The sequence below is a fragment of the Fonsecaea nubica genome (assembly GCF_001646965.1).
Source record: "Fonsecaea nubica strain CBS 269.64 chromosome Unknown Scaff38, whole genome shotgun sequence".
NCBI lineage: Eukaryota > Fungi > Ascomycota > Eurotiomycetes > Chaetothyriales > Herpotrichiellaceae > Fonsecaea > Fonsecaea nubica.
The window spans coordinates 186,938-209,688 of record NW_019173711.1 but is presented as its reverse complement, the minus strand read 5'-3'; the positions used below and the strand labels follow the sequence as shown (position 1 = coordinate 209,688).

The 22,751-nt window shown below is 52.4% G+C and overlaps 9 protein-coding genes across 9 annotated transcripts; 4 read left to right on the top strand and 5 right to left on the bottom strand.

Annotated features, from left to right (window-relative positions):
- Positions 1-159: 159 nt before the first annotated feature.
- On the bottom strand, positions 160-1,137 carry AYO20_06197 (hypothetical protein; the record flags this gene model as incomplete). The annotated part of the gene is made up of 1 exon (XM_022644488.1): positions 160-1,137. The coding sequence occupies one exon, from the start codon at positions 1,135-1,137 to the stop codon at positions 160-162; it is 978 nt and encodes a 325-aa protein (XP_022499579.1).
- Positions 1,138-1,632: 495 nt separating this feature from the next.
- Positions 1,633-5,009, bottom strand: AYO20_06196 (hypothetical protein; the record flags this gene model as incomplete). The annotated part of the gene is made up of 2 exons (XM_022644487.1): positions 1,633-1,693; positions 1,753-5,009. 2 exons carry the CDS (start codon positions 5,007-5,009, stop codon positions 1,633-1,635), a joined length of 3,318 nt encoding a protein of 1,105 aa, XP_022499578.1.
- An 805-nt stretch (positions 5,010-5,814) lies between these two features.
- AYO20_06195 (hypothetical protein) lies at positions 5,815-7,509 on the bottom strand (the record flags this gene model as incomplete). The annotated part of the gene is made up of 1 exon (XM_022644486.1): positions 5,815-7,509. The coding sequence occupies one exon, from the start codon at positions 7,507-7,509 to the stop codon at positions 5,815-5,817; it is 1,695 nt and encodes a 564-aa protein (XP_022499577.1).
- A 735-nt stretch (positions 7,510-8,244) lies between these two features.
- AYO20_06194 (2-methylcitrate synthase, mitochondrial) lies at positions 8,245-9,651 on the top strand (the record flags this gene model as incomplete). Its single annotated transcript, XM_022644485.1, has 1 exon — positions 8,245-9,651. One exon carries the CDS (start codon positions 8,245-8,247, stop codon positions 9,649-9,651), a length of 1,407 nt encoding a protein of 468 aa, XP_022499576.1.
- Positions 9,652-10,036: 385 nt separating this feature from the next.
- Positions 10,037-11,392, bottom strand: AYO20_06193 (hypothetical protein; the record flags this gene model as incomplete). Its single annotated transcript, XM_022644484.1, has 1 exon — positions 10,037-11,392. The coding sequence occupies one exon, from the start codon at positions 11,390-11,392 to the stop codon at positions 10,037-10,039; it is 1,356 nt and encodes a 451-aa protein (XP_022499575.1).
- A 1,415-nt stretch (positions 11,393-12,807) lies between these two features.
- On the top strand, positions 12,808-15,447 carry AYO20_06192 (hypothetical protein; the record flags this gene model as incomplete). Its single annotated transcript, XM_022644483.1, has 3 exons — positions 12,808-13,104; positions 13,153-13,674; positions 13,720-15,447. 3 exons carry the CDS (start codon positions 12,808-12,810, stop codon positions 15,445-15,447), a joined length of 2,547 nt encoding a protein of 848 aa, XP_022499574.1.
- A 544-nt stretch (positions 15,448-15,991) lies between these two features.
- On the bottom strand, positions 15,992-17,312 carry AYO20_06191 (hypothetical protein; the record flags this gene model as incomplete). The annotated part of the gene is made up of 5 exons (XM_022644482.1): positions 15,992-16,090; positions 16,169-16,537; positions 16,593-16,652; positions 16,707-17,130; positions 17,179-17,312. 5 exons carry the CDS (start codon positions 17,310-17,312, stop codon positions 15,992-15,994), a joined length of 1,086 nt encoding a protein of 361 aa, XP_022499573.1.
- A 905-nt stretch (positions 17,313-18,217) lies between these two features.
- AYO20_06190 (hypothetical protein) lies at positions 18,218-19,210 on the top strand (the record flags this gene model as incomplete). The annotated part of the gene is made up of 3 exons (XM_022644481.1): positions 18,218-18,229; positions 18,293-18,385; positions 18,455-19,210. The coding sequence occupies 3 exons, from the start codon at positions 18,218-18,220 to the stop codon at positions 19,208-19,210; spliced, it is 861 nt and encodes a 286-aa protein (XP_022499572.1).
- A 1,405-nt stretch (positions 19,211-20,615) lies between these two features.
- AYO20_06189 (hypothetical protein) lies at positions 20,616-22,351 on the top strand (the record flags this gene model as incomplete). The annotated part of the gene is made up of 3 exons (XM_022644480.1): positions 20,616-20,909; positions 20,965-21,929; positions 22,018-22,351. 3 exons carry the CDS (start codon positions 20,616-20,618, stop codon positions 22,349-22,351), a joined length of 1,593 nt encoding a protein of 530 aa, XP_022499571.1.
- Positions 22,352-22,751: the final 400 nt, after the last annotated feature.

The following is a 22,751-nucleotide window of genomic DNA, read 5'->3' as shown; positions in this document are numbered from 1 at the left end:
GCATTATCCTCACGGGTGACATATAATTTGAGCATCTTCTTCTTGAACATCAAAATAGCATGATGCCGTTCTTCCCTTTCTTTTTCCCCTGTGAGTGGTCAAGCTCACCGTTGGCCACAAGGTCATGAGATTCAAGCCCTCTCGTATGACAGAATGGTCTTACTTCTTCTCTTGTTCCGTGTGTTCCAGCACTGTAGCCTCTTTCTTTGGAGGGCGTTCCCCAAATATCGTACTCCCTACCCGCACCTCACTACTACCCAACCTGACTGCGCTCTCAAAGTCCTCCGACATGCCCATGCTCAGCTCCAGTTCATCCTTGTCCTGCAGCCCCAGATCTGCGGCGAGTCGGTCGCGGGTGGCGCGGAGGGTGAGGAAGTCCTCGTTTTCGGTTTCCGCGGTCGTGGCCTTTGACCGCGCGATGGCGCCGATGGTCATGAGCCCCTGGAGGTGCAGGTTCGGACACTTTGTGTGGTCGCGGACGAGTCTGGCGAGGGAGACCAGCTCCGCCGAGTCCGGGTGCAGGCCGCTCTTGGACTCCTCGCCCGACGTGTTGACCTGGATGAAGATCCTCAGCTTTTCCTCCATGCCGGCGTCGGCCAGGGCCTGGCGCCACCGGTCGCCGTGTTCCCTTTGTAATCGCTCGTTGCGCTCCGCGCGACCCTTGTTCAGCAGGTTCGCCTTCTTCTCGCTGTCGACGCTCTCGACCGCCCACAGGTTGTCCACGTCCCTCGTCACCGGCACGCACTTGTTCGACTGCAGCCCGCCGATGAAGTGCCACTTGATCGTCTTGGGCAGCAGTCTCGACTTTTCCACCAACTCCTGCACGTAGTTCTCCCCGAAATGGCCGTGGCCTTGCCCTTGCGTCCCACCACTGGCCGCGGGGGACGCGGTGTCTTCAGACGCTGGCGCAGGACGATGAAGGGCGAGAATGTCCGAGGCGGGCTTCAGCTTCGATACAGCAACGACCCGCACAGGAGCCGCCGGCGGAGGACTCGTGCCAGCAGGCAAGGAGGCGCACCATGCGCCATGGACCCGTTGCTGGACGGAAGTGAGGTTGTGCCAGAGGGCGGATGCGCGTTGTGGGTTTATGGAAATTTTCATGTCTGATGGGACTTCGGCGTCGTGTGTAGAGCTCATTGTCGCATTGATTAATATCTAGGTCGCTTGTTCTATTCGAGAAAAATGAGGGCAATCCACGGCAAGCTGCAGTGGTTGAAGATCGGGGATGTATGTACATTGTATAAGCCTCCTCCTAGTGATAATTTCATTTGTGCCTTCGCCGAATACCACGTCATGGTTTCGATTGGAATCTGCGGCAAAAACTCGCTCAACTATTACTGCACAACACATCAACACATTAACGTGGAAAAGTCCTCATTCATTAAACGGGGTATCTTTTCGTGGTGCCAGCCTGTCTATCAACATCATCAACCCATTGTCTATGGAGCCCACAACATATGCAAAATCCTAGTCAAACTTCCAGATGGCAAGCGAGTCCTAGTCTATAAGTCATTTTCCCACATGCCCAGTCTATCGTCTATCGTCCATGGTCCACGGCGTGCATATCCATGGTATGGTCAAGATTTCGCGTGAAAGAACGCCAACGCTATGAATTCAACCGTCTTGCCACCCTTATTCGTCGTCTGAATCAGGGGGGTGAGGTGTCCCAGGAGGTTTATTGAGCCATTCGATACTGGAAATCAAATCATTAGCACTTAGTACAAAGACTGCTAGGGTAGGGTCAGAACTTACTGTCTCAGTCTTCTTCTCACTTCCCTTTCCTTCAACTGCGCCCTCGTCATCTTCTTTTTCTTCTTCGCCTTGAACTTCATATCGCTGTTGTCTTCGACGCCCGAGTTGACGGCGGAAGCAGTAGCGCTGGATACCGCGGAGCTGACATTACTGGACCCCGGGCGTGAGTCTTCAAACCGGTTCAGGTCGATAGCAAGGTGACCTTTGTGCGTCACTTTTCCGTTGGCCACATGCCACTGTTCCGGACACAACGCTCCAACAAATTCTTCGTTATGACTGATCATGACAACGCCACCCTTGTAGTCGCGGATAGCCACAGCCAGACCACCTAGTGAATCTCGATCCAAGAAATTGGTCGGTTCGTCGAGGACCAACAGGTGAGGGTTGTTCCACATGGCACCTGCTAGCACGACTTTCACTTTCTGGCCACCACTCAAACCCGAGATCTCGTTGTGGTTGGCGATTTCAGGATCTAGTCCAACGTCCTCAAAGTGCTTTGATATCACCTTGGGTTCGAGAATGCGATAACCTAGACCTTCACGTGATGCCTCGTGGTCATCAAACTCTTGGACCAACTTCTGGAAGCCCCACTCTAACAGGGTCTCTCTTGAGACCTGCGAGTTGAACTTTGGAAGCATGTTTCGCCATTTAACCTCGTACTGGAACGTCTTCTTGTACTTTTGCCGGCCGATCAGGTTCTCGATCTGTCTGGAACCCTTCCCATCTCCGAGGTCGATCCATTTATCCATCTGTGCCTTATCCTCAGCAGTGAGCTGCCGCGTAGCTTTCATCAAGACTTCTCGATCATCTCCGTTGGCATATCTCCACTGTAGATACTGGTTTGGTGTTTTCTCCAAATGCATCTCGACGTGCTCCAAAGCATGCTGCTTGATGTATCCAATTCGCAGATTGGGATGCTTTTCCACCTTGCCCGTTTGAGGAATGGTTTCGCCAGTCAACAACTTGATCAGGGTGGATTTGCCTGCACCGTTGGCACCGATGATGGCGACTCGGGATGATAGACTTAGTTGACATGAAACGTCGGTCAAGCTAGGCTTAGATGCACCGGGATAGGTATAGCTGACATTCGTCATGCGGATGATAGACCGTGTGTTAGACTTGACGCCGCTGAGGATGCCAGGAGGAGGGAACTTGAATTGCACTTGCGTGGCTGATAGTGTGTAATAGCTCTTACCCTCGGGCTTGACTTTGACGAATGCCGCGAGATTTCCAGGATAATGGACCAACTTCTTGTTCTCATAGTGATAAATGTCCGTGCATACTGCGTCGAGGAAGCCAGAGTCGTGGGACACGATCAACGAAGTGATTTCCGTGTGCTTCTGGAGATACTCCTCGAGCCACTTGACATTCGCCACATCCAGGTGGTTGGTCGGTTCGTCGAGCAGGAGAACATCAGCCCTCATCAACATAGCCCTTGCCAAAGCCAGCTTCATCTTCCAGCCTCCGGACAACGAACCCACCTTGTGGGACTGTCGACCTTCGGGCCCGGCTGTAAAGCCAACTTCGCTCAAGACTTCTGAGATTCGCGCTTTGCCTTCTTTGGCTATTTCGGGATCTTTGGACACAAATTCAAGAATGCTGATATCAGCATCCTCGCCCTGATTGTGCTCCACAAAACACGTCTTCAGGACTTCCTTGGGTGGAAAACCTTCCAATTTCCCTTCAGCAATACTCCGCATTAGAGTCGATTTCCCTGCGCCGTTACGGCCACACAGACCGTAGCGATGTCCCTTCAGAAGTCGTAGGTTAGTGTGCGAGAGTAGTAGCATACCGCCATAAGCAAGCGAGAATTCGGCATTGACAATCTCGACCTCGTTCGGGTCCTCAACAACTGGAGCCCCAAATCTTTTGTGATCCTCATCCACAAAGTGCTTCTGCACAGCCTCAGCAACAGCTGTACAGAGCTCGTCTGGTAGCATGTACTTCAGATACGGTCCAACCCGGGAGGGAATACGTGAGAAGACTCGAGAATTGACGTCTTCTCTAACCATTTCCGAGACATAAGTCTGGCCGGTCTTCCAGACCGACATGTCCTCCTTGTTGAGACCGCCTTGGGCGCGAATTGAGCTGTCTAGGACTTTGAGAACGTCATCAGTGGTTGTTCTCGCAATTTGGCCATTGGTCACCCCATCTTTATCGTCGCCCATAGCTTTCTTCATCACATTGACGGCTCTGGTGGCGAGTTCTCGGACTTCGGGGAGTGACGCATTGTCTTTCACCCTTTGCACGCCAGGCTGTAATTTGGGCAGGAAGGTTCTAGCCTCGACGGGATCGTGCACGAGCTTGGTCAAGTTCTCCACGACAACCACTGTCTGGCGGAGAACTTCTTGAGATGTCGTCGGCGTGTTGAGTGATCGTTCCAGCAACGGGGTAAGAAGAGCGAGAACAGGAGAGGTGACGATGGCGACAAAGGTAGTTTGAGAAAGGGCGTGAATCGCTTTCTGGAGAGTCTGGGCGGACGGGTTTTTCATGGTGTCGATGAGCAGGGGTATCCGAGGGGCTACATCGTCGTTTTGGAGCAAAGTCGTGAGCGAGGTCATGGTCTTGGTGGCGGCTTTGGCGACTTCAGCTTTGAGGTCGTGCATACCACCCTCCACAACTGGGATAAGCTCCTTGAGTGTTTTACCCATAGAATCCCGCAATACATCCTTAGCTTGTTCCTCCTCTTTCGTGCCTGTTCCCATCTGGGCCTTGTCGGCCATCTTTCCCAAGAGAGTGTAAGCACCCACAGTGCCTTGCCATTTTCCAGTTGGTTTGGACAGATAGGCCTGTAAAGCCGGGAGGAGGCCTATGACCATGGCCTCGGGTGCGAGATTCTTGAACAGTTCGTCGACGGCGTATTGTGCCGACTCACGAACTGAAGAACCCTTGTCGGCCAACCCATCGAGGACCAAATTGAAGAGGCCACCGTCTTGGATCAGGAAGACCACTTCACTCAGCGGCTGCTCACGGGGGAATCGCTCAAACATTGCCCCGAGGATGAACATGGCGCTTTCCCGTTTGGCGCCATTCTTCTTGTCTGCGGCGGCCTTTTTTATCTCTGGTATGAGGTTGTAAGAGACAAGACCTCGAATACCCACCGATTGGATAAGGAGGTTTGTGAGGGCATATGCAGCATCGAGGGAAGTCTGGGCGACATTGGTGTCGACAATAGTTTTCAGAAGGCTGCTGACTTCTTCGGACGCTGGAGCGACCCCGGAAAAGTTGGACTTCGAAGGAACGACCGTCGTCGCCATTGCGGGAGCCAAGGGGGGGCTTTCGATGTGTGGCATTCCTTTGCACCTGAAATTCCGTGCAGCGCGGAACTTCTAGGTCTCCCGAAAACAAACAGTAAAAATCGAACTGGGGAAAAAATTTGAACACAGAAGGCTGGACGGATCAACAAAAACGATGGTGTCGCTCCCTATGCCACCGCAGCCCGCGCAGGAGTGAAAAGTAACCCAAGGGGAAGACACAAAGCAATAGAAAAAGAATAAATTGCAGAAGCGACGAGGGGCGTGTCGGAGGAGAAGAGGAGCCTATGAGAGAAATCTGACACGGCCTGCGCCCACCAGCCACTGACTTCACTGGCTGCTTTGGAAGGATGGAAGATAATTTTTTTCCTTTCAGCCTTGTTTGAAATTTTTTGGGGGCGCTGGCCAGATACCAGGGGGGTGGTTTCTAATCGATAAGAGATAGGCGGAGCAGGGCACTGTTGGGGGCCACCAGAGGGGGTTGGTTGACTGACTAAGCAGCACAATATACTGGTAAATTCATGCTATTTCCGTTGCCACCATGGCGAAAATGATTTCGATTCTCCTCCAACACCAAGTATACACCTGGTTATGCAGTAACTAGAAGCTTTTGGCTACAACAATATATCTACAGTGAAATCCCCAGCTCGAAAAACATTCTTTTATCCACATCACGTCATCATATAGAAGTGAAGAACTCTCAGTGCCTGTCTCATAAGATGGACAGTCCAGCGGCTTCACAGCAGTGCTCAACAGAACAGTTGTCAAACAAGGCTATGCCCCATGATAGTGCATCAGCATCTTGTCATTAGAAGCCTGCCTCTGTATTGCCTTCACCCATACTCCGGCTAGAACTGCTGCCGCTTTGAATGGCGCCAATAATTCCATCGATGTATGGCGCTCCACTCCACTTCTGATGAGTGAGAACATCAACCCCAAGCTCCTTCTCCCGACTCTGGACCAGCTTGACATAGGCGAGCATTCCGTCTTCCTTAAAGCCTCGCGACAGCTCCGCGCTAATCGTGGCCGTGGAATGGAGTCCGGCAAGGGAGATCAGCTGAAGCACGAAGCCTTCCTTGGCAAGATCCCATACGAATGACTTGAGCGAAGTATCGTTGAAGCCCTGACCCATCCAGTTGAACGACGGGCTCAGATTATAGACAAGCTTTTTGCCAGGGTAGGCCTCACGGATCTCCCGAGCGAAACCGGCAGCTTTCGACACGCTGGGGTCGGCAGTCTCCAGCCAGAGAAGGTCCGCATAAGGGGCGAACTCAATGGCACGCTTGGTTGCAGCAGGAATGCCCGCTCGGTAATGGTAGAAACCTTCGCGAGTTCGAGGGACGTCGCAAGACCAACCCACGGGCGACTTGGTGAATTGAGAAGAGAGTTTGCGGCGTGATGAGAGGGACATGTTGCGATCTGCCTTGGTTTTGGCGAGATATTCCGAGGCATCTCCGCCTTCAGCTTTGATGTGGGCTTCGACAGCTTCGTCAAAGGTGACCAGCTTGTGCTTCTTGACCCATTCAGCTTCAAACTTGTCCACTTCTGGTCCATCTGCTCCGTTCAGCTCCATTTCCTGGAGAACCTCGGCCAGCGGAGCGGTGTCTTCGGTTACACCAAGGATATACTCGTGATCCCGCACGTCGATGGCGCTGGAGAGTAGTTTGCCACTCTCCGAGTCAGTTCGGGCAATGACAAGGTTCTCGCTGCCCATCATATCCCATTGAAATCTTGCGGCGACGAGGCGGTTGATGTGGTCGCCCACAGGTACCAACACTTTCCCTGCCAAATGACCGCATTTCTTGCCCCCGTGGAGCTGGTCCTCGAAATGCACTGCCGCAGCACCATTCTCGGCGAAGAGCTTCGCCAGCTTGATCACGGCAGACAATCCACCGTGCCCGGTGTCTCCATCTGCAACGATAGGTCTCATGTAGTCGATATAAGGGGTCTTCTTCCGTTCTTCCGCAGTCATCTTCCGCCGCGCGTCGAAATGTTTGCGGTCGTGGAGTTGCTGAGCTTTAAACAGTCGCTGAACTTGATTAGGAACCGTGTTATAAGGATAGTCGCCGAAGTCTGCCGAAACCTCATTTGTGGTCGTGAGAACGGATGAGCAGGCCCAGCCCGATACATAGAGAATCTCTTGGTTGGGCGCTTGCTGCGTCATCTGGACGGGATCAATTGCTCCCATGGTGTGGACTGGCTTGCCCTCGGCTGCTCTCTCTTCCAACAAATTGAAGAGTTTCCTCGCCATGAGTGAGCTAGGGTATACCTGCTGCAACGTCCCTCGTTTGCTCACAACATCTTCTGGTCTGTAAGGTCTTTTGATGCCCTTGTATCTCGGTGATGCCCACCATGCCTTCACATCTTCTACTTGTTGCTTGAACAAAACGTCTTCTGCGTCGCCAGCTTTGTCCTCGGTCGAGAGAAGTTGAAACGAGTCGGAAGGTAGTGAAGTGGACACGGGAGGGTTCACTGCGGGTAACGAGGACAAATATCGGGGCATAGCTGCGAAAAGTGGTTTTGATACTGTTGCTCTTGTGGTGTGTCTGGCTGCGAGCCTGGGAAGGCTCCTGGGTAGGCGTCGAAGCATTGTTCTTGCGATATCACTGACCTCTTCTAAACATTCCAAACAGTAGCAATGGGGGAATGAACAAACGGCACTCCCCTGGGTTATAGCATTAAGAAATGGCGCACCTCTATGAGCCTTGCGGACGGCAGCCCGAAATTGCTTGGTAAGAAATAAACACCTCGATCGTGGAGAAAGAACACTGTCGAGGGCTCTCAGAGCTGCTGGAGATGCTGGAGACAACGAGCCTCTCCCGAATTCGGGCCGCGAAGCGACGAGCTCCGGCAGGGTCTGTGGGGGGTTTTTGAGGAGAAACGGAGGGCTGGAAAGTGCCTCGGGACATCGGTTAGGCTCGGAGCTTTTGTTCATGGGCTGAAGCTGTCCACCGAAAATGCGCCTTTCACAAGGGGCTGGTAGGCTTGTCGCTAATAGCGAAGTCCGGACTTCACATTTTTTTGGTTCGAAGCAAAAAGCTCTTGCATGCCGCATTCTTGCAGAATACTGTTAGCTTTCTCGACTCTCACCTTCACCACCAGTGCTCACACACTATCTTTTCGCGGTGTCGACATCTTCTCCCACTGCGTCCATTGAAGTCCACGAACCCCGCTCAGGAAGCACCGTCTCAGCAAACAATAGAGACACAAGCTGTGAATAGGAGGATTGTTGACTGCAATGGCTGCCACAACCAGGACCACCCAGCACGCCCTGAGAAGCCTTCGTGCTGCTTCGTCAACCCGGCCCTATGCCTCCTTGACCCTTCGGACGTACGCCTCCTCTGCCGAGCCCGACCTCAAGGCTACGCTTCAGTCTGTCATCCCTGAGAAACGAGAATTGCTCAAGCAGGTCAAGAGCCATGCCGACAAGAAGATTGGAGACATTACTGTCGGCCAAGTCATCGGCGGCATGAGAACAATGAAGTCCATGGTTTGGGAGGGTAGCGTGTTGGACGCCAATGAAGGCATCCGCTTCCACGGCCGAACCATCGCCGACTGCCAAAAGGAGCTCCCCAAAGGCACCTCTGGGACCGAGATGTTGCCTGAGGCCATGTTCTGGCTCCTTTTGACCGGCAAAGTCCCTTCCACCTCCCAGGTTCGAGCCCTCTCGCGCGAGTTGGCCGAGAAGTCGGACCTCCCACCCCATGTCGTCTCTATGCTCCGCTCATTCGACAAGAATGTCCACCCAATGACGCAGCTGTCGTGCGCCGTTGCTGCTCTCAACACCGAGTCCAAGTTCGCGAAGAAGTATGCAGAGGGTCTGAACAAGGCGGACTACTGGGATTCGACCTTTGACGACAGCATCAACCTTCTCGCCAAGCTGCCTCGTGTGGCTGCGGCAATCTTTGACAAGTCTGCCCTCGACCTGCCCTTGGACCTTGACCAGGACTGGGCTTACAACTTCGCGAAACTCCTCGGGAAGCCAGGGAAGGAGAACGAGGGCTTCCAGGACTTGCTTCGTCTTTACCTCGCACTTCACGGAGATCACGAGGGTGGCAATGTCTCGGCTCACGCAACTCACCTGGTCGGGTCTGCTCTTTCTGATCCATTCCTGTCGTACTCTGCTGGCTTGCTGGGTTTGGCCGGACCTCTGCACGGTCTTGCTGCCCAGGAGGTGCTTCGCTGGATCTTGAAGATGCAGGCGCAAATCGGTGAAAACTTCTCTGACAAAGATGTCAGAGACTACCTCTGGGCAACTCTTCGCTCCGGCCAGGTTGTCCCGGGCTACGGTCACGGTGTGCTCCGCAAGCCTGACCCACGATTCAAGGCATTGATTGACTTCGGTGATGCCCGTGAGGACATTGCAAACAATCCCGTCTATCGGCTGGTCAAGAAGAACAGCGAGATTGCGCCTGGCGTCTTGACCGAACACGGCAAGACCAAAAACCCTCATCCCAACGTCGACAGTGCTTCGGGTGTTCTCTTCCACCACTACGGCTTCCAGGATCCCTTGTACTACACTGTCACTTTTGGAGTCAGCAGAGGTCTTGGTCCTTTGGCGCAACTGATCTGGGATCGTGCTCTGGGCATGCCAATTGAGCGACCCAAGAGCATCAATCTCGACGGACTCTTGAAATTGGTGTAAACCTTCACTGTCTACCAGGAATCGTTGTACATAAATTTGCCTTGTTTACGTGGATGGACCGGCGTCCTTAGTCTGTGTTGTACAGCCAACAGGGCGCTTCTCAAAACTTCTCAAAATGATAGCAAAATTCTAGATCAAATGCTCCGAACTTGTCCTGCGACATTTTCCTCTGTGGTGACACGTGATGTGACGGAACAATGTTGTTCCGATGCCATCTGCTCCTCGTCTGGATTCTCACTTCACCTGTAACCTGCCTGACCAAAAGAATGCTTCAACCTCTCAATGACCTGACCGCCATACTCCTTCTCGCTTGGTCTCAAGGACTACTCGTCAGGAAGACAGAGTTTCCACACCATACCGAGCCTTCGGAAACTCTGACCACGGTTCACTCACATCCATTGTATCCCTGCTGCTGCCACATTTTCACACTCTTGACAGTCATTTGGCCGCCGTCCTTCCACGTCGGATACCATGTGTCTCGCGCGTTCCAGAAATCCTTCTTCGCAGTCTGACCGGCATCGACCCAGGGTTTGCCCTTTTTGCCGTCTTCGAACCATCCATTCGTACCGCCAACGGCGACATTCAGGATGAGATAAAAGTCTTGGTCAAATGGTGTCGATGCACGGTTGTACTTGGTCCATGGATCCACAATGCGAGTGCCATTCGCATCGGCCTGGGGGAAGCGGCCACGTCCCCAGAGTGGCTTGTTGAAGTTGGTGTACAAAACCTGCAGCAGCCGCGTGTCAATGTAGGTGAAGATATATTTCTCCGACCATTCCAGCCCAAACGTATGGAACTTTTTCGCGAAGGTTGTGTGCAATGCGTTCCTCTTGACGTTGGTCCGCCACCAAGCATCATTCGCAGCGTCTGGACCCCAGTGTAGAGCGCTGGAAACAATGTTGTTTCCTCCTTGCGGATAGGTGTGGTTGTTGCCTCGAGACTCGACGATATCGATCTCTCCAGACTGTGGCCACACCCCATACTTGGCCTCGACAGGGAGCAACCAGATTGCAGGCCACAGCCAATCACCTTCAGGTAATTTGGCTTCGATCTCAATCCGACCATATTTGATCACAGCGCCTTTCTTTGTATGGATACGCCCAGACTTGACAGGATTGACAATGGTGCCATTGGTTCTGTTTGTACCGGTAATGCAGTTGCTCCAGACTGATGATGTACATATGCCACTGGCCTGCAGATCAATGACGTTGTCAGTCTCGATCAATTTAGCATCTTGAAGAGTCGGCTTGATCTGAAGCATTCCATCTCTCACAAAAACATTCTCCTCCGTCACAGTGGTCTCCTCGAACTGACCGTTCCCAAAACCCCCAACTTCAGCTTCTTTGGTCCAAATCCTGGAGTTAAAGCCGCTCGAGAAATCATCCAAATACACTGGACAGTACTGGTGATTGACCACGGTTCGAAGACCATCCCAGACCAGCAGACCAGCAAGCCCGAAACCAATTGCAAGTCCAATCAATGGGATAATTGTTACCCATTTCTCTCGAGGATCTTTGACCTTTGTCCATGGCTTCTGCACCTCGCCTTTCTTGACTCTGCGGGAGTGGAAGTATCTCTGGTTGAGCATGGGCTGGACGAGTACTGCAGATGATGCCGCCCTCGATGGATCTCCAGAAGCGTAGGGGGTAAGGAATGGATTGACTGGCTTCTCATGTTGGTATCCGCCACTCGCAGTCGCTGAGTCTGGCGAACCAGGCCGAGGCATAATGTCAATACTCATCGTGGAGTCCGCTCGAGAATAACTTGGCCGAGAGAAATGTGTCATGGTAAGGCTGGAAAGTATTAAGAGCTGTGATATCGTTCAACTTTCTGGACGCGGCGAGGCTCTATCGACCCTGTGATAACAGGACAGTGATCTCTCCAAATCTGCCGGAAGCTGTTCTGTAACGAACTATGGCACGAAAATAACTCCAACGTCAACCCTTAAAAGCCACAGTCCTGGTGACGCGCTCCTACGCCGGCGCAGAAAGTTGGACTTGTCTCGGCTCAGGCGGTCATATGTCTCATCCGGCTCCCAACCGCGATCAAGCGACAGATTGAGATTATCGCAACTTAGCAAGTCCGCAATCTCTTCACTGAATTGAAAGGAGCGGGAATATTTCTCTTACACTATAGCCACTTGTCTACAGGACTGAAGGTGAGCCATAATGATCGGTACCAAGGTGGAACAAACCAACAAGCATATACCTCATTCAGCAATGGACAACAGGGATAGAGACCCCGTGTAACAGGATGAGTCTCTATATTTACCATCAATTGGTTCCCGGACTGCCAGACATGACACTACATCATGCATGATGCGCACAGACCTGATATGACCATGTCTAGTCAGAGAAACACATTTACTGCCCTGGTGGCCCTTGCATACACGTTTGAGATGAGGCTGACTTAGACCAAACCCGGCATAGTTCCAGGAGCCCCTGTCTGAGGTCGTTGGTCCAGGAAACATGACCTGTCAAGTCTCCTTGCGCACCATCCCCTTCATTCTCTTTTCCCTGTTCCTGATGTCTACAGGCTTATCTGGGCTGCACTGAACTGGCCTGGTCCTCGTCGAGATGGTCTCCCCTCTTGATAGAGCGGCCAACACTATTTTCAGCTAAGAAAATCTCAATGCCATCGAAATTCGACCCCGGTGATGACTGCTGTGCTGCAAATGGATTTGGCCATGTCTCATCGCCATGACATGGCTCAGAAAGGCAAGTGTTCAAATATGATCAAGACAGACAAGGGCTATGGTGAGTCGAAACCCAAATCTTGCTCTTGATTTGGAACCCTTTCTGGGCTGTCAACTCAGGTTTGGAGTGAAAAGTTTCTTCAGCTACTGCATCCACCGTCTCTGTTTTCTAGGTGTCACTATTTAACGCCGGTCTGTCAGCAAGACCATGTGTGGTCCCCCAGGATATTCCATGAGCAGACGGAGTATTGTTCATCTTTAGAGCGGCCCCATGTTTTCCTTCTCCAACTCTCCCCTTTCCTACACTTATCTAGCACGGTGGTTCTCTCGTCGTTCCAACTGCTTCTTCAGGAGGGAGTGCATCACGGTTGGGGCGACACGTATAAACCACAAAACAGCGCGGCAGACGATCTGAGCTAGTTAAGGTACCCAGCAAGACAGTTCCGCCTCGACATCACCCAATGGCTGGCTCCCCGATTCACGGCTTCCTTACCTCTACTGAATCCCCTTCGCAAAGCGATGCCGCATCAATTGGGGGCAAATCGACACGCAGCGTCCGAAGTGCCCTTGAGGAGATCAGATATGAGGTTATGGTTAATCATCTCTATCAGCAACAGTGTTCGCGCCTATGGGTCAGTGACGGAAGCGGTGAAATCGAAGGAGTGGTGCTTCGAAAGTCTCGTGGAATCTACCTTTCATGTCCATCAGCTCTTCGAGACTCACAGTTTGGGGAGGTTTGTGCGGAGCTTAATGTACAGGTAAGCTATACTACCCTGACCATCACAATAGACTTATTCGGACAATAGGTCGCCATGACGGTGAATTCCAGAGTCATCAAAACATTCTTGGCTTGGGCTCCTGATGCTACCGACGTTCCTCTCATGAATGGCCTACGTGTTCAAATCCTACCCACGATTGCTCACCTGCCTCGTGCACGAAAATATCAATTTGCTGCCTTCATTGCCGCTGATTCGCTGTTGGTTGTGTGGGACGATGATCCTTCAAATGTAACGAGCAGAGCAGCCTCCATTGAGTCTGAGTTGATGGAGCTGGTGTGGCATACCGGCGAGGCCGGTGATAAGGAAGACGTTTCCAACGAGAAAAACGGAGCTTCCACAGCCTCTCTAGAGCTCGAGTCCGGAGAGTTACCCATCCAGGATCGTCCGACCAACCTGATGAACACTATACTGGTCGCATTTACACTAATCATTGTTGTCACATTACTTGGTCTGGCATGTCGATCTTTGGCAACTGAAATCGCCGTCGATGGCTCATACATACGCCTCGCATTTCTCTCCTTGGTTCCCGTACAGATCTTCTTTACCTTGGTAAGTCTCGTTCTTCGTGTGGAGGAATCGTTAATGACTTCTTAGTTCTTCGCCCAAGTTATTGTTGGTTGCGTGGCACAGTGCCTTGGGCCCATCCAGCAGATGCAACTCAACTCAAAATACTACTCAGCAAAGTGCTCCCCTCGCCTACGTACGTCGTCCTTACCGCACATTACTATTCAGTGTCCTGTTTACAAGGAAGGACTTGGCTCCGTAATTGCACCAACGGTCAAATCGATCAAGCGAGCCATATCAACGTACGAGCTGCAAGGTGGCACCGCAAACATGTTCATCAACGACGATGGCCTGCAGATCATCGAGGAGGAGCAACGGAAGGCACGGATTGACTTCTACCAGGACCACAATATCGGCTGGACGGCTCGTCCAAAACATGGTAGCGAAGGCTTTATACGCAAAGGCAAGTTTAAGAAGGCCTCCAACATGAACTATGGCTTGATGCTGTCATGCAAAGTCGAGGATAAACTTCAAAGGTATCACCGCAATTCGACCTGGACGCCCAGTGACGAGACCGAAGCCTACAACGAATGCTTGCGAGAAGTGCTGGACGAAACTCCACGTGCCTGGGCGGATGGTAACATCCGCGTCGGGGACTATATCCTATTGATCGACAGCGACACCAGGGTACCAGCAGACTGCTTGCTCGACGCTGTGAGCGAGATGGAACAATCTCCGAATGTTGGAATCATGCAATTTGCATCCGGCGTAATGCAGGTTGTGCATACCTTTTTCGAAAACGGCATCACCTTCTTCACCAACCTCATCTACACCGCCATCGAATACACGGTCGCTAACGGTGACGTGGCTCCCTTTGTAGGGCACAATGCCATTCTTCGTTGGAGTGCGATTCAGCAGGTCTCCTACGTCGATGAAGACGGCTACGAGAAATTTTGGTCCGAGTCACATGTCAGCGAAGACTTTGACATGTCCTTGCGACTTCAGTGCGACGGCTACATCATCAGGCTGGCGTCATGGGCCCACGGAGGATTCAAGGAGGGCGTCAGCCTCACCGTGTACGACGAGCTGGCCCGATGGGAAAAGTATGCGTACGGATGCAACGAGCTTCTCTTCCATCCCATGAGGAAATGGATCTACAAAGGGCCCTTCACAGAGCTCTTCCGGCGGTTCCTCTTCTCCAACATCCGGTTCACTTCCAAAATCACGATTGTCAGCTATATTGGCACGTATTATGCCATTGGCGCGGCCTGGATCATGACGCTCGCCAACTACTTCGCCATCGGCTGGTTCAACGGCTACTTGGACAAATACTATATTGACAGCTGGAAAGTCTGGTTTAGCATCGTGATTGTGTTCAACGGCCTTGGAAACATCGCCCTCGCGATCATGCGGTACCGCATCGGTCAGAAATCCTTCGTCCCGGCCTTGCTGGAGAACTTCAAGTGGATCGTCATGCTCTCCATCTTCCTGGGCGGGCTGTCGCTGCACGTCTCGCAAGCCCTGCTGGCGCACATGTTCGAGATCGACATGACTTGGGGCGCCACCTCCAAGGAAGCCGAGTTCTCGAACTTCTTCATCGAGGTCCCCAAGGTGGTGAGGAAGTTCAAGTTCAGCATCGCCTTTGCCCTCGTCGGCATCGTCGGCATGGTCGTCCTGGCCACCAACCCCGGAGGCTACATTCCGTTTGACTGGCTGATTAAGGACTTTATCGCGATTCTGCCCATGAGCACAGTCACCGCGAGCCACCTTCTATTGCCGATTGTGTTGAATCCAGCGCTGATGACTTTTTCGTGGTGACGCGGGAAACAAAGGGGTATGAAAATTTCATAATGGAACGTTCGGCTGACCACCAACCCGTCCACTCACAGTATGGATATCGTGGGTGGTGGTTGGGAGAGTGTGTGTATCGTTGCACTCTGGATGACAGATAATGAATCAGAGCAGACAAGGGATATTTTAGGAATTAGACAGAAAACTTGTATCAGGTTGGCGCGGTTGCACCGCTGGTAGGCGTTGCCGTTAGTCTGTGGGATCGGGTAGATAGATTCGACGTGCACCGGCATAGCAATTCCCACATAGTCACGAATCAAACGTGGAGTGGAGGGTTGCTAGATCCATACACGACATATCATTCCCTTTGTCGTCTTCTCATTGTCCAATATGCCAATTTATAGCCGGTTTCGGCAACGCAGGACGAGCAACAGCAGAAGGGCTGGACAAGCGAGGAATTATTTTCCTGCCCTGTCTGCACTGCCTGCCCATCAATGATAAACGTGTATTGTGTGGACTCAATATACTCATTCAATTATCAGGAAAGTAAACCTTGACATTATCCTGCCTGTCACGACACCTTCAACACTGCTCTCCCTGCAAGCTTACCGGCGACCATGAGATCGATGTACTTGTCCAGGTCCTCCAGGGTTCCCTTCGTGAGGATAGGCTGTGGAGTGAGAAAGAGAGATAAGTTAGCGATGTCTTGACAGTCCGTTGCCTTCGCGGGGCTTTCTTGTTGACTTACGCGAACCAATCCCCGAGCGGTAAAGTCCAGTGCCTCTTCGACCTCCTTCAGTGTACCAACGACGCTCCCCACAATGTTCAGTTTCTTCAGACACAGCATGAGAGGAGGTGCCCCTGCGAGGACGGTCGGATCCTTTGGCAGACCAACAGCAACCACTGTACCGCCTGGACGAAGCAGTCCAGGTGCAGAGGCATAGGCTTCCTTCGTGGCCGCAGTGACAATGACACCATGGGCTCCATACTTGGTAATGCGCGTGACCTCGGCAGCAATATCCTGGGTCTTTGTGAAGTCGATAAACTCTTCGGCGCCCAGCCGTTTGCAAAGGTCGCGTTTCTCGTCCCCGCCATCGATGGCAATGACTCTCATACCCTAGGTAATTGCGGTGAGCCTAGTGTGTGCGAACGACATTCATGCAGGATCATACCATAGCTTTGGCATATTGTACCGCAAAGTGACCAAGACCACCTCCCGCCCCCGGAAGCACCTATAGCAGGTAGGTGAGTAAAGCCCAGCGACATAATAGCTGGTCAACACGTACAATCCACTGCCCAGGTTTCACGGCGCTCCGCTTGCAAGCGGTGTATGCTGTGACACCTCCGCACATGATCGGCCCGGCCTCCTCGTCGCTCACGCCTTCTGGGATGCGAGTGGTGTAACGTCCGTCACTCAGAGCGTATTGTTGGAATGTCCCAGCCTGGCTAAACCCCGAGTTCTTCTGGTTCGGACAATGAAGTTCGTCGACGCCGTTTGTGCAAAACTCGCATTCGCCACAAGTACTCCAGACCCATTTGATACCGGCACGATCTCCTACCTTCCACCGATGATGCATATCGTCACCAACTGCAACGACCACACCAGCACCCTCGTGACCAGCAATGCCTCTTGTCGCCGGTTGCATCGAGACGCCAAACGGAGCCCACTCATCCTTAATCAAGGATTTGTCCGAAGCACAAAGACCGGTCCTGCCCAACTCTCAGAAATGGACAATTAACTGTGTGGGAGGAACCTACCAGTTGATCTTGACAAGAACTTCTCCAGGTCCGGGAGTTGGCACATCGACCTCTTTGACAGGGGCTTTGGAATCAGGTCCCTCGCCAGCTTTCACCGCAGCCTTTTGCTGCTTAGGGATCGATACTGTAGCCATGGTCGTTGTTGTTTGAGGTCAATAGTTCAATACAGGGACGGGAGTGTGACTAGAACAAAGGCAGAAGTGGATTTCGGCGAGATATGGAAGGCACGGGGAAGCAGCAGGAGCGAGCAGATGAGACGAGGTTTTATAGTGTTGAGCTATCTTGCGTTACTACCTGGTACAAGGTGCAGCATCCTTTAGTCCTCGGGATATCCTTCCCCCATGACAGCTCGAGTCGAGTCGATAGGATAGAGTCACGCCCCGCAGAGATCGCAGACGTGAAGCGCCCGTATTCGGTCAGGGGATTTGCAGAGGCGGGGTACACAAGGAGGAGACGTGGAGAAGTAGAGGATGCATGTCAGTAGCAGTGGGCCAAAGCATCGTCGACGGGTGAGATTAATAACACCGCAATTGTATTGTCCTCGGCAGGAGCTCATTGGCTTTCATATCGGTGGCATGCCCCGAAGGCTTGCCACTGGCACAGCTCCAATCGACGTTCCGTGGCCTGTGCCAGATGAGGAGCGCATTGTGGGTAGGAGGAAAATGTTTCAGGGGGTGTTGAAGGCCTGATCTTCTCGGATTACTATGACTGCAGGGTCGTAGGAGTACACGTCAACTGGTAGAGAGGCAGTCTCGCAATGGATATCAACAGTGTTGGCAGAAGCAAAGCACCTCGTACGTGACTGAAGGTGGGTGCATGCAACGAGAAATCTGTATCCGGCAAGTCTGCCGTGCGAGATCCGTTGATCCTATCTTTCTTTGCTTTACCATGCGGAATACCACCGCCCTTGCGATGCTCCTCTTCCCCCCATCGTTTTATTTCTTCCTCTACTCGGGTGAACGGGTGAAAGGAGACCAGCTCGAAGATCTATCGCGGTCCACTTCCTGAGTTACGTCTGAAAAGCTCATCTCATCCCACCATGGTGCTCGCCGTATGGATTAATATCGACCCATGCTCTACATGTCTCCGCATTGGGCTGACCCCTACTGTCTAGGCTATTGGTCAGATCTGCTCGAATGCATCTATGTCCCATAACCTGGCTCAATGCCAGAAGCTTGTGCAAAAGGCCGTGGCGGCTGGAGCAAAGGTAGGTGGAATGTTTGCTCTCTCTATGAGGCCATTCACCTGATCCTTACCAGCGCCTCCATCTTTCTAGGCACTGTTCCTCCCCGAAGCCTCCGACTACATCGCTTCCTCTGCGGCGGAACCAGTAGAGCTCTGTCAAGATGTCACCCATAGCCCCTTTGTCCGTGGTCTCCAACAAGCCGCGAAAACGCATTCCTTACCTATCAATGTTGGAATTCATGAACCAACCGATCCCCCCTCGAAGAGAATCCGAAATACACTGATATGGATTGATAAAGAGGGGGACATCGTACACAGATACCAGAAACTGCACCTTTTTGACCTTGATCTGCGTCCAAATGGGCCAAGGTTGAAGGAGAGTGACTCGACCGAACCCGGCCATGAGGTCGTTTCACCACATCCCACCGCCCTGGGCAAGATCGGGAGCCTCATTTGTTTTGACCTGCGATTCCCTGAACCCGCACTCAGATTGCGTAGGCTGGGAGCCGACATATTGCTCTATCCGTCTGCCTTCACCGTGCCAACCGGAAAACTTCACTGGGAAATCCTGCTGAGATGTCGAGCTATTGAGACTCAGTCCTGGGTCATAGCTTCGGCACAATGTGGTAGACACAATGCAGCGCGTGTTAGTTACGGTGACACCATTGTCATTTCGCCAAATGGCCAAATCGCAGGGCGGCTGGACCACGTCGACGACATAGAGAAGGAGGAGGTGCAGGCGCGCGAGCCGGATATCCTTACAGTCGACATTGATTTTGATCTCCTCAAAGACGTCAGACGAAGTATCCCTTTACTTAGAAGGACTGACGTCTACCCGGAGATCTAGCAAGTTCGAATGCAATGTGCATCTCGACCAGGCGAGTAGCCATCTCGACCAGGCGAGTAGCCATCTCGATCACAGCCAATGCCCGGTATATCAGGTCGATGCACGCCACTTCCAGTGCTCATCACTGTCACCTGTTACGATATTCATGGCAGCTCCTGTCAAAATTGTGAGCCTTCGGACCTGCTGTCTCCCAACATACAAACGTCCGGCCTTGGAATTGCGTACATCAGGGCACAGGACAGCCAACAATTGAGCGTGTTTAGGTACGCCGATCTGCTGACTCGAGAGCTAAACTCTGGTATAGGCGCAAAGGAGAATACTGGTCACTGTCCAAATGTGGCAGATGCAGTTGACCATCGACTCTGTCTGCTGATTTGCAGCACGTCACAGTTTCCGTATCCTAGAGCAGTGCCTGGTTTTCTCTTTCGCTTTTTTGGTGGGTAAGCCGCGTCACAATAGAAGTTGGCATCTACCTTGTTGAGTATCGGTTCCATTCCCCTGATGACCACATACATATACGTGTACTATTAAACCCTGACCCCATGTGTCTCTCGTATGCAGACGGAGATAGTGACTTAGACTACAAGTCCGTTGTACGCGAAGCGCCCGCGGAGACTTCGTACAAACTACTCAACTTCGCTTCCTAATCACCGCACCCCTTCCACATCATTCCCGCCTGTCATCAATGGCTTTCACAAAAGATGACAACCACGTCTTGCAGCCAAAGAGCATGAGTGATTTTGCTGCTATGGTGGTTGGCCACATGAGCTGGAATGTCACCACGAACATGGGCCGACATCGCAGTCCGAAACTCGGCAAACCCTGATCAACAGGGTCTGGCTGCGTATGCTGAACACAGGAGAGGCTCAATGACAACAAAGTACCTCTTTTGCAAAACAAAATAGACCTCGTTGGTTGAACCGGACACACTTGTACCCACCGCCTCTGGCACAGAGCATGATTGTTTCTCAGTGAGATGGAGTCTCCACCCTGACCGGTCAAACATCTCCAAAAACTTTCAGAAGGCCAGGTCAACAAATCGACTTGTTTGTGGGCTGGCTCACAAATGTCCTCTAGAGTCTACGAAATCATATACCAACAGCTAGAGCACCAATTAGCCCGTTGATGGGCCTTTTCCGGGGAGATTTACTGCACTCCTAGACGTCTCCAATAATGTTGACTCCATCTTTGATGATGGTCCGCACCTCGCCTTTGCCGTATATCCGACAACGGAGCCTTTTAAGTCCAGCGTCATGCGGCCGCTTGCACCAAACCCAGTGCTTGAGAGGCACGACGTCCATTCTTGTTGCTGTTTAAGATATTTTAATAGTGCTTCTTTGCCAGAATTCAGCATGGCGGTCGTCGTCATACACACCAATTGACACCGGCATCTATTGCAATGAGAATGGAAGAGCCCCGGCCAGCATTAACACAGGCCCCGTTTGCTTCGGCATCCTCGTCTACGCTGGACGACAATACCGGAATCGAGAAGCCGGCAATGCCTCTGGAGGAGGAGTCCGGCGTTCTTGCGCTCCAAGACCTCGACAAAGGCGAAGATATCAATGTCCCAGACCATATATGCCCGGTTCTTGAACCCCAGAATGATCTAGTCGAGTTTGATGGCCCAGACGATCCAGAAAACCCCAAGAATTGGTCGAAGGGAAAACGATGGGCGATTACCATTTCCATGGGTCTGATGGTAGGTGTTCCAGAAATGAGCAGAGAATTTGATCCGCTGACCTGGTGTGAAAAAGACCTTTGTGGTCACCTTTGCCAGCTCGATCTATTCCGTTGCTATTCGTCCCGTCGCCGAAGAATACCATATTGGCGAGATTCCGTCTACCCTTGGGGTTTCACTCTTCCTTCTTGGTTTTGTGTTCGGCCCTATCCTTTTTGGACCAGCATCGGAAGTCTTTGGGCGACGGATACCTCTCTTTGCGGGATATTTTGTCTTCTCAGTCTTTCAAATTCCAGTAGCCGTGGCTCAGAATGTGGAAACGATCATGCTCGGTCGTTTCTTTGGAGGGTTCGCGGCAGCGGCGCCATTAGCGGTGGTTGGAGGCGCCATGGCTGATATCTGGGGACCCGTCGAGAGGGCATATGGGATCTGCGTATTTGCAGCCTCTGCCTTCACTGGACCGGTTGCCGGACCTATCATTGGCGGCTTCGTCACTCAGTCCCATCTTGGCTGGCGATGGACCGCTTGGATTACCTTGATCATGACCGCTCTGTTTGGATGTATCGGCCTGGTCCTGATCCCCGAAACCTCGGCCGCGAGAATCCTCCAAATGAAAGCCAAGCGACTGCGATACGAAACGCGAAACTGGGCACTACACGCCAAAGCGGACGAGAGTCGAGTCAACATCAAGACATTGACAACTATATACCTCGTTCGCCCATTCGTCATGTTTGTCCAGGAACCGATCCTGGCCCTGATTACCGCCTATATGAGCTTCATCTACGGCATCCTATATCTCCTCTTCGAGGCCTATCCCATCTCGTTCCAGGAACAGCGAGGCTGGAATCCTGGCGTCGGCTCTCTCCCATTTGCCGCTTTTATTGTCGGCATTGCGATGGGAACTGGTATGATTGCCTACTCGACAAGGACAAATTTCACAAAGGCCTTCAAGAAGCACGGCAAGGTCATTCCCGAGGAGAGACTGCCGCCAATGATCATCGGAGCCGGCGTACTCCCAATCGGCTTGTTCCTGTTTGCCTGGTAATGCTGCCCCCCCTCCCCTCTTCCAGCTGGCTATTTCTGCAAGTTTTACGGTGGAGGAACAGTACGTTTGCTAACCCATGGCTAGGACGTCTAATCCGAATATCACCTGGGTCCCGCAGATCCTCGCCACGGCCCTCCTAGGCATGGGCTGCCTGTCGACGTTCTGGCAAGGCACAAACTTCATCATTGACTGCTACGGGTTCTACTCCAACAGCGCCATCGCCGTGAACACCTTTGTGCGATCCATCGCTGGCGCTGGCTTCCCCCTGTTCGCCCCGGCCATGTACCACAACCTCGGCGTCCCCTGGGCAACCTCGCTCCTGGCATTTCTTTGCCTGCTCTTCTTCCCAGTGCCCGTCCTCTTCTACATCTACGGGGCGAAGATCAGAGCAAGATCGAGGTTCCGGCCTGTTGGCTGAGACCTCACCTCGGCTCTGTCGAAGCGAAAAACGCAGCAGAGATACAATTCGACGGTCCGAAGCGAGTATGGGGGAAAAATGCGCTGCATTGACGACGACAGCCCACCTCTCCATGTTGTCATAGGAAATATCTCCCACCTGTCGAGGTTCGAGGACGTCCGGACCGGGAACCGAGACCTGAGAAGAGCAGAGGCACCAGAGGTCCCCACCACTGTTGCAGCTAGAACTACAAATTCGGACGATAGACCATTTATGACAAGAAGTGGCCGTCGCACAACCGGACCAAGATGGCACCACAACATCCACGATGGATTGGTGAACCCCGTGATCATGTGAAAGTGGTGATTGTGGCGCACAGGAGAGACGACGACAGAGGAATGAACTGGTTCTAGATGGCGAA